The 11256-nt window shown below is 43.6% G+C and overlaps 1 protein-coding gene across 1 annotated transcript; it reads right to left on the reverse strand.

Annotated features, from left to right (window-relative positions):
* Nucleotides 1-1768: 1768 nt before the first annotated feature.
* Nucleotides 1769-10657, reverse strand: LOC124792670 (trypsin alpha-like). The gene is made up of 7 exons (XM_047257961.1): nt 10609-10657; nt 8304-8402; nt 7461-7600; nt 5783-5871; nt 5257-5363; nt 4829-5022; nt 1769-1912 (listed from the first exon to the last, which is right to left on the reverse strand). Exons 1-7 carry the CDS (start codon nt 10655-10657, stop codon nt 1769-1771), a joined length of 822 nt encoding a protein of 273 aa, XP_047113917.1.
* Between the last annotated feature and the right edge of the window lie 599 nt (nt 10658-11256).

Genomic DNA, 11256 nt, shown 5'->3' on the forward strand with positions numbered 1-11256 from the left:
TGACATGTATGGTAAACTTCAATTACATGATCACGTTGAGTTGGGTTGGGTTGGGTTGGGTTGATTGGGGAAGGAGACCAGACAGCGAGGTCATCGGTCTCATCGGATTAGGGAAGGAAGTCAGCCGTGCCCTTTCAAAGGAACCATCCCGGCATTTGCCTGGAGCGATTTCGGGAAATCACGGAAAACCTAAATCAGGATGGCCGGACGCGGGATTGAACCGTCGTCCTCCCGAATGCGAGTCCAGACGTTGAGTTACCTTGGGAATAATGTTATTATATTTATATTACTATGTTTATGAGAATTAATGCTTTAATTTACAACCTAAAATGTTTTCCTATTTTTTACTTTTTTCATGCCTTTGATGAGTAGTTTAGTGGTGATACTGAGATTTAGGTCCATTATTTTGGCGTAAAAGCTGAACTATATCAGTATGTTCTCAAATCCTCGTCCCATGGAAACATTTACCTCGTGGTCTGTGATTTGTTCAAGGTTGCTGGCTCATTGCTTTATAATATGACTGACATAATTAAAATATTTTGATATTAGTTTATTGTTATTATTAAACACAAAATAAAAACATATTTGTTTAATTCCAACCTTTGTTTAGTTGAATTTATCTGCTCCTAAGTTACACCATACAGTCATCTCATACTTACATCAAATGTACAGATACTGAAAGAAAAATAGAGCCAGCATGACAATGTCAGACCACACACCAGCGCTACATGTGCAACAATACGACGCTTCGGGTTCACTGTCATAGATCATCCCCCATACACTCCCATCCGCATTTCCTCTCTTTCCAAAACTTAAAGATGCCCTCCGAGGGAGTTTGATAGCCATGAAGCGGTGCAATGGAAGGTGATGTTGCCACACATTCTACCGTGACGATTTCACCAAACCGGTCTCAAGTTGGGAGGAATGTGACCATGTTGAGAATTAAGTATGTAGACATGAATAATAATGATGCAGAATGTTAATAACTTTTCTTTTCTTTAAAAGATTTTAAGATTTTCACATAAAAAATTCGGAGGCATTACTTTTCAGCGCGCCTTCTTAGAAAAGATTAGAACTTGCGCTTCCGATTCGCAAATGCACTTTCATCGCTTCTCACTCAATCCGACGTCCAATAGACATTAAAAATATAAGTGTTATTTTATCCACGCTAGATCTTGTTGACCCCGTGGCTGCTGTTCAATTAAGCACTGTTAATGGAGAACAGGCAGCTTTTAAGAAAGCTTTATTTTATTACCGTAACGGTTTGTGGTTGCCTAACCTTGTGTTACTACAGTATCACTTTCGTCAGCAGCCCGTCATCCGCTCCTGCACTGCCTAAGAACGTCTGTTAAGCTACCGCTGCAGAAAACATATGAAGCCGTCTGAAAATGGGTACATCTCCCAGACTCCTCTCGTGACAATACAATACAGCTTTTGTAAAGGTTTTTGTTGCTGGCTGCGTTCCCCACCATTAGTGCAAAAAGAAATGTGTTTTAGATGAGTGTTGCCAAACTTGTTTTGCAATGTGAATTGAAAGGAATGGAGACCAGAGGAAAACGCCAGCAGAAAATACTGTAAAGCAATTTTGCAGTTTCCATAAAACTGAAGTATGTTTTTTCATTCTGAAACTGGATGTGTTTTCCGGTTTCAACCAATAACGTAGGAGAATTATGGATTAAACGGCACAATAACGAAGAACGTAGAGAAAATTTTAGAGTATTTTTATTATTCGAGTCTCAGATCAGTTTACAATTGCAGCACGACGTATTCAGGCGTACTGGTTGACGAAGTCCAAGAAAGCAGATACCCTGGTGAAGACGGAAGGCGCTCCAGCAGAGCCGCAGGGCACGATGCCCCAAGACACGACTCCGATGAGGGCTCCGTCCTGGGCCAGCGGTCCGCCGGAGTCTCCCTGCAGAAAACAAAGCCACGTGGTCAGCACACCCACTCTCGATCTACGACACACACTCTGCCGTACAGTAACTGCTAACATCTTTATATTTAGTTGTTCCGCATTTGTTGGCCTCCGAACGTTCATATTTTGTGAAGAGAGTGAAACTTCATCATTTCAGGCGGTTTGTAAGGCTCCTCTCAAACTGACTATCCGTTTCACGCAGAATTACCAGACCGTATACCACAAAGCTAGAAATAAACTGAAAGGTTCAGAGCTTGTAGACAGTTTCAGAGAGGGCATTATGGAACGATTGCCAAGAACAGAGAAAAGAAATACAATAGAAGAAAAATGGGTAGCTTTGATAGATGAAATAGTGAAGGCAGCAGAGGGTCAAGTAGGTAAAAAGATGAGGGCTAGTAGAAATCCTTGGTTAACAGAAGAGATATAGAATTTAATTGATAAAATGAGAAAGTATAAAAATGAAAAAACGAAGCAGGCGAAAAGGGATACAAATGTCCCAAAAATGAGATCGACAGGAAGTGCAAATTACCTAAGCAGGGACGGCTGAAGGACAAACGTAAGGATGTAGAAGCATATATCACTAAGGGTAAGATAGATACTGCCTACAGGATAATTAAAGAGACCTAGGCTCAGATGGAAAAACAGTGCTAAGATGGAAAAGCTGGAAGAGGGAAGGAGTATAAAGAGGGACTGTTCAAGGAAGGTGAACTAGCAGGTACAGTAATATAATAGAAAGGGAAGAGGACGGAGACGAAAATGAAATAGGAATTATTATACTGTCTGGTGAACAAGATCTATGAGACAGGCGTAATAACCTCAGACTTCAAGAAGAACATTAATAATTCCTATCTCAAAGAAAGCAAGTGTTGACAGATGCAAAAAATACCGAAATATCAGTTTAATAAGTCACAGTTGCAAAATAATAACACGAATTCTTTACTTCCGAATGGAAAAGTAAGTAGAAGCCCAACTCTGAGAAGAACAATTTGGATTCAGATGAAATGTTGGAACACACGAAGCTATAGCTGCCCTATGAAAGGAAAGGCACAACTAAGTTTCCAGCGTTTGTAGACTTATAGAAAGCTTTTGACATTGTTGACAGGGATACTTTCTTTCAAATTCGAAAGGTGGCAGGGGTCAAATACTGGGAGCGAAAAGCTATTTACAATTTTTACAGAAGCCAAATGGCAGTTATAAGAGTCGAGGAGCACAAGAGGGAAGCAGTGGTTGATAAATGAGTGAGACAGGCTTGTAGCTTATCCCCCATGTTATTCAGTCTGTGTATTGTGCAAGCAGTAAAAGGAAAAAAAAGAAAATTTGGACAAGGAATTGAAATCCATCGAGGAAAAAATAAAACCTTTGAGGTTTGCCGACGACATTGTAATTCTGTCAGAGACTGCAAGGGACCTTGACAACAGTTGATCGGAATGGACAGTGTCTTGAAAGGGGGAGATAAGATTAACATCAACAAAAGCGAAACTAGGATAATGGAATGTAGTCGAATTAAATCAGATCATGATGAGGAAATTAGATTAGGAAATGAGAAACGTAAAGTAGTAGATGAGTTTTGCTATTTTGAAAGCAAAATAACTGATGATGGTCGAAGTAGAGACGGATATAAAATGTAGATTGGCTATGGCAAGGAGAGCGTTTCTCACGAAGGGAAATTTGTTAACATCGAGTATAGATTTAAGAGTCAGGAAGTCCTTTCTGAAAGTATTTGTATGGATTGTAGTGATGTATGGAAGTGAACCATGGGCGATAGTTTAGACAAGAAGAGAATGGAAACTTTCGAAACGTGGTGCTACAGAAGAATGCTGAAGATTAGATGGGTAGACCACATAACTAGTGAAGAGCTGCTGAATTCAATTGGGGAGAAGAGGAATTAGTAGCACAACTTGAAAGGAAGAAGGCATCGTTTGGTAGGACACTTTCTGAGGCATCAAGGGATCACCAATTTAGTATTGGAGGGAAGCGTGGAGGGTAAAGAACGTAGAGGTAGACCAAGGGATGAATACAGTAAGCAGATTCAGAAGGATGTAGATTGCAGTAGTTACTCCGAAATGAAGAAGCTTGCGCAGGATAGAGTAGCTTGGAGAGCTGCATCAAACCAGTCTCTGGACTGAAGACCACAACAACAATAGACACAAAAGAAGTTCCTTGTTGAAATTCTGGCGTATGCTGACGAAATAGTGAAGAAAATCCATGCCCTGATTATTGCATCCGCTACGGTAGATCAGAGCTGTGCAACCGTCATGTGAGTGAGACGCAAATGTTAACGCTTTCACGGTTATGGGCATACATGTGCGCCTGGCAGGTAGAACGGCCAAATTCACTTACGTCCGGCAGGTAGGAACGCCTGACGGATGGACACAGGGAGAGGTAAACGTGTACAACCGTATTTTGGTCAACTTTAGGAACTTTTCACATTAAAATCTTATATCCTGAAACAAATCAGTCCGATATTAACGATATTCTATTAGGTTACAGCCACTTATACTGCTAATGTAAATCTCCAGTTATAAAAACTTCCAAAGCACAAATAAAAAAGTTCCTATCACTTTCATAAGCTTACTTGTTCTCAGCCCGGGATAAAGTTATAACAGAATGCTTGGATTGGATATGATATTCTCTTTCGTGGTTACCAAACATTGCAACCAATGTGACTACCATGTGATATTGATTTTATGAAGAATGTTACTAAAGAGTGGTTTTAGAGCGCTGGAGCACGTGGTTAGCCTCCAGTGGATACACCTTGCAGCGGTCGTGGGTCTGGCAGCCGCCCGCCGGTGAGGCGCAAAGTATCTTGGACCCTTCAACCGGTCGCGCAGGCCGGACTGCCCTAGCAGGCGCGAGAGGGTTAACACGTTATCTCACCATCATTCATGTGACTTGCAGTAGTCAGCTACGTACCGAGCAGGCGGAGATGCCGTCGTTGACGGGGCCGGTGCAGATGTTCTCATCGTTGAGCGGGCTGTTGCCCAGCAGCTGCGCGCACTGGGTGTTGCTGATGATGCTGACGTCGACCCACTGCAGGATGTCGGGGTAGTTGGGTATGATACCCGTGCTGACGCTGCCCCAGCCGGACAGAGTAGCCGTCGAACCAGCTGTAAAAAACAAGGTCTAGCCGTAAACCCTCCTGTAGAGCGCCGTAGCATGACGGGTTTCCGTTTAGTTTAATCACCTTTAGCAGAAGAGGACGAAAAATTCTGATTACTATTGATGGTTACTAATTCATGAGAAGAAGTAACGAGAAAACGCGTAAAATAATCACGAAATTCGAGCGTCCACCCATTTTTTTTTATAAATAGTCATCATGCCGGAAGAGGTGATTGACTTACCACTGGGGACGGATCCAGCGGTGGGCAGCGAGATGGCCTGTACGTTGCCGCTCAGAGAAAAGCTGGACTGCAGCAGGAAGACGGCGATGTCGTTGATGGCGACATTACTGTAGAACAAACGACAAATTAAATTAAACACCCATCGTCAGTTGAAAAACCATTATTGCACGCATATATGCAGTACATATATCATATTGGTACGTAACTAATTGTCATACAGTGTACCAGAAGCAGAGTCTGTAACCTGAAAGACAGAGCGATAATCTCGACATTCGTTATTAACGATTTTTATAAGACTAAATGATTGGGAACTCGCCGGCGGCACTGGAGAATAAAACTCTACGGAAGAATGAAAAGCATTTGCAAACTCCACACGTGGATACCTCTAGGTAATCAGAACCAACTCTTCACTATAACTCTTAGGCGCATTCTCAAGAACAGTACCGCCAAGAATAACAGGCTACAACGTATCCATTCCACACAAGTTTAGACCACACTTAATGTAGAATTTGTGTGTGACACTTACTCAACGTCCGCGTAGTCTGGGTGCACTACCTGCTGGGATACGCGCACCCTCTGGCCGTTGGAGTTCAGTGAGTTGATACCAGCCACGGCCTGAAACACACGACAGAAGACAACGCAGTCAGAGAGAGTTATTTCCGTTTCTTCGTACAGTGTTAGCTGTCAGGGCACTCGAACGTACTAGAGGACTAGAGTTATGTTATACTATCTAATACATATCTACCCTCTCAGGAACTATATGCAATTGTTCGACGCAACAATTGGACAGATGACTTACCGACGCATACAGTGGTCTCATTCACACGGAGTGTGACTTAGCATAATTGAGAAGACAATGTGGACAATCTGTGTTGCTTAATATGAGGCCGTAAAATTTGTTGTGTAGCTAAAGATCTAAAGCAAGTTTCTCCATTCCCAATAGGCAATACAGAAATGATTCCAACAGTTGTCAGTGAAGGGTGAAGCACACTGAGGTGACAGAAGTCATGGGATACCGATATGCACATATGTAGATGGATGTACTATCGCCTTCAACATCTGATTTGAACTCATGTGATCCATGTGGAAAGGTTTCCGATATGATTATGGTCGCACGACGGGAATTGAAAGACTTTGGAATCGTAGTTGGAGTTACACACATGGGATGTTCCACATGGGAAATTCAGTATTCCAAGATACACAGGAACACCAAATTTCTAACTTTACCTCTCACCAGGGACAACGGAGCGGCCGACGACCTTCAGTAACGACCGAGAACAGCGGAGAGTTGTAGCACTAGCAGACAAACAGCACGGCATGAAATAACCGCAGAAATAAATGTGAGACGCCCGACGACCGTATCCTTTAGTACAGAGAGGCGAAGTTTGGCATTAACGTTCTATGAAAGATACGCCTCAACGAGGTGCCTTTACTAACATGATATCGCTCACAGCGCCTCTCCTGGCCAGATGGACCATAGACGACAAAGCCAGGGCATATGAGTTCCGATTTCAGTTGGTAAGAGGTGATGGTAGGTGTGGCACAGAACCACCCAGCCACGTACCCAAGTTAACAAGCACTGGATAAATTAGTGGTGGCTCCATAATGGTGTTGTCGGTGTTTACCTGAAATGGACTGTGTTCTCTAATCCAACTCAGCCTATCATTGACGGGAAATGATGACGGGATGTTCGGTTACTTGGAGATCACTTGCAGCCATTCATGGATTTCAACTTCCCAGGCAAAGATATGCCCTGTCACTCGACCACAGTTGTTCGCGATTGCTCTGAAGAACACTTTGGACAACTGGAGCGAATGATTCAGCGACCCATATTGCCTGACATGAATCCCTTCGAATATTTATGGGTCATAATCGAGAGGCCAGTTCGTGCACAAAATCCTGCAACAGCAACACTTTCGCCATGATGGACTGCTAAACATGCAGCATGGGCCTGTGTTTCTGCAGGGACTTCCAGCGACTTGTTGAGCCCATGCAGTTGCGGCACTACACCTGGCAAAAGGACTCCCGATACTTCAGCAAGAGCTATCCCATGACCTTTGTCACCTCAGGGTATGTACTAACTTCCTTCATCGCGGCCGTACAATATATTGTGATTGGCTGCAGTTACTTAACTATTTTAACGATAACTTCATCATTAATTACTGCCTTCTGTCTTGATAAACGTCAGGCAGCCTCGTACTCACCTCGTAGTGCCCGATGAAGGCGGGGTCGGCGCAGTGGCCTGCGGTGACGACGGCGCTGGCGCTCACGATGGAGCCGCCACACGTGTGGGACGCCAGCCCCAGCTGCACCCACTGCAGGGACACCTGGTACGGGAACTGGCCTGCGCACACAGAACGCCGGCTCAGCGCGTCTACCAGTACCAGGAAGCAACGTCAACAATACCGGCAGTAAAAGACTTGATCCCATCACCAGCATACAGGCCGAATGCTTGTGATTCTGTCCTTCTGTAAGACGTCGTTTCTCTCTCCTGTCTCTGACAGAATGACCATGTCATAGGAAAATCTCAAACTTTTTATTTCTTCTTCCTGAACTTTAATTCCTCCTCAAAACTTTCCTTATTATGCATATCATGGTGATAAGAACTTCGTTAGCAAAGACTGAACTATATATATGAAAGGGCTGGCGCGGCAGAGGATGTCCTAAGGAAGCAGACCACACGACTCAGAAGACAGAAAGGCATATTACGAGTGTCTATCCCAGGGTAGAGCTACATAACATGTGTTGGAGTTGACGGCTGATGACTTAGTACATAAGAAGGCGGACAGGAAAGAAGATTGCAGTTTAAGGTCTCATCCACATTAAGATAATTGGAGACGGAGCACAAGCTCGAAATGTATCCAAGATGGGGAAGCGAATCGGATGTTCCTTTTCAAAGGAGCATTTCCAGAAGGAAATTAGAGAAGTCGCGGAAAGCCTAAATCTGGATAACTGGACGTAGAGGTGAGACCAGTGTGCCACCAAATGCGCCACATCGCTCGCTGGTATTTATGGAGTACGCATCACGACGTGAAGGAGCGACTTACCCAGGGAGGCATCTGAGCCACCGGTGATGCGACCGTGCTGCAGGCCAAACTTCCTGCGGGGTCCGCTGTGTGGAATACGGCGGACTGGCAGCTCAGCGGCTGAAATAGAATTAAATCCACTCTCAGTGACCTGTGGGCATCGCCCATCTCCCATGAATAAACACAAATAAGAATAAACGTTCTTCAAGTTGGAAATGTGCGTTACAACTAATTCTACGACTTCAACAGTGCACAAGCCTTATCGTAAATCGATAATTGTGCTTTATTTCCCAAGCGTGTTGGCACGTAGCCAAAAATAAATAAATAATAGGATGTTGCCTTCGTCGTCCATTACATGCTTCTTCTCGATTTAATATTTCATAGTTCGTACAACAAATATAAAACTTTTAAGACATATTATAAACAAGCCCATCTAGAAACATGACATTAAACTCTCGTGTCATATTTTTCCCAATTTTCTCCCTTTCTGTTCTCAAATTAATGTAAATTCAATCAAATAAATATTCTCATTATTTAATCTAAAATATTATTTGTTGTAACGAAAAGAAAGAAAACAATTTGCGAAAACTTTAGTTTGCTTGATTGACATCAATACAATCGGCGACACAATCGCTCCGAATGGAAGATTACTAATTCTAGCCAAAGAAATCAGTTGCTACTTATTATACATAGTATGACCGAAATACCAAACGTCTCTGGATAACAGTAATAATAGAGCGTATGGCATTGGTGGCCGGGAGACCCCTCGCGGGGCGGTTCGGCCGCCGCTCCACAATACGGCCACTCGTGAGTGAATGAGGATGAAATGATGACGAAAAACACAAACACCCACCATTCTCGAGGCAGAGAAAATCCCTGACCCCGCCGGGAATCGACCCCGAGACCCAGCGCGCGGGAAGCGAGAACACTACCGCAAGACCACGAGCCGCGGACTCTGGATAACAGTAATGGGCCGTCGAAACAGATCGCACTTCCTCAACGTCATCAAATCAGCGTTTCACCGACTTCTCACACTTTGCGACACTATGGAAGCTGTACGGCTGAAATGAACACGGTAAGTGTCCCGTACATCACTGCTGTAAAGCTACTGGTGTTATACTGCTTGATAAATTTCAGATCACTCCACAAAGGAACCAAGTCTTCATTCGCTGCACAGCCATCAGTTTGCCCGGGCGAGAATACCGTCTCACTATTCATTTCAACATTTATTGGACAAAGCTGTAAAAAATATCCATGGCTGACCCTAGCTAATGCACTGCCCGACTAAATTGTTCTTTGAGCGGTAACTCTCGACACTGAAAGTGTCGTATAAACACATACTAGGTTGGTCCTGAGACTAAGACGGAGGTGGACGATCACTGCCGCAGGGATCTTCTGCCTCAGCAATTATTAGCTTTAATGGAAGTTTCTTCTTTTGGTACAACTAAGACCACTCGTCATTGGGACACCATCCCACTGAACTCATCTCCTGATAAAAGCTAGAACTGGTGCACGCCGACACTGACGTTATGCTTTTGAGGTATGCAGTAATGATTGCGTGATAATTTTTCAATTAGTTAATTATATTATCAGAACGTGAAACATTTCGAGGTAGAATTAAATTTCCACAATGTGATTAAATTCTCAAAGAATCATATAAATGCGGTATGTAACTCTTTGGAGACGATCGTTAACGTCCACTAAGCGAAAGACTTTATATTATATACGCTGTTTAAATATGTACGGAACAGTTGTTGCTTCAGGCCATTAAATTCTCCTCTGCACTGAACCAAAAAAGAAATTTCTAGTTTTTATATGTCTAAGTACATAGATTATTCGCTTAAAACAAGAATGAAGAAAAGGAGAAGAAATGAAAAATACAAGCTGTGAAAGTAGAGGAAAACTTAGTTCCTATACTGCGGAAACACTGCTTCGCTTAGAGAATGAGATTTTCACTCTGCAGCGGAGTGTGCGCTGATATGAAACTTCCTCGGAGATTAAAACTGTGTGCTGGACCGAGACTCTAACTCGGGAGAAGGTAGGAGACGAGGTACTGGCAGAAGTAAAGCTGTGAGGACGGGGCGTGAGCGTTGCTTGGGTAGCTCAGTTGGTAGAGCACTTGCCTGCGAAAGGCAAAGGTCCCGAGTTCGAGTCTCGGCTCTGCGCACAGTTTTAATCTGGCAGGAAGTTTCACTGCTTCGATTATTTCATCAGTTCGCTACGTTAGCTCGCGACACAGGCAGAGCAGCAGAAGCTGTAGCAATAGCTGCGTGCTCTGGCATCGCAAAACAGAGATAAAAATATGTCCTGCAGCGACGCCACTCACCCAACACGCAGGCAGCGAGCGCCAGCACCAGAACGGCCTGCCTCATCATGTTCGACTGTTGGTGTCTGGAGAGGAGATGCCCCGTAGCGCGACCACACGGCCTTATATACCGGTCCGCTAAGTGCCAGGGGCCCAGTTTTGCACTTTTGCCCCAGGGATGGCGAAATTCAGGAACTCGAAATGTTTGATAGCGTGACGCAGGGCTTAGATTACAGGCGGCAACTTCGGCGACCTCGACAACCCAGTCTTTGTCGATAAGTATCGCAACACACATTCGTATCAGTATCGGCGCCCCTCAACTGATCATGAGATTTCTACTGCCGATATAATAAATTACATAAAGGTACACACGTATTAACCCTGCATATTAAAAGGAACGAAGTTTTCGAAATGGGCAGAGGTGAACAGCGTAACAATGAACGAAAAAAATTCGTAGAACTATCTACAGTTAGTGTCAAGAGTGGAGACGTGCCTCGAAATGCTACAAACATGATAAAGAAAACCGTGTAAAATATGGCGGAAATTAGTACAATCAATGATTAAAATTTTCATAATATTTTTACACTAATTGAAGCGAATAATGAAAAACTGTTGAATCAGAGAGCAATGTCGATCAATATGGTAGATAAGGAAAATGGAACAAATTTA

The sequence above is a fragment of the Schistocerca piceifrons genome, chromosome 1, assembly GCF_021461385.2.
Source record: "Schistocerca piceifrons isolate TAMUIC-IGC-003096 chromosome 1, iqSchPice1.1, whole genome shotgun sequence".
NCBI lineage: Eukaryota > Metazoa > Arthropoda > Insecta > Orthoptera > Acrididae > Schistocerca > Schistocerca piceifrons.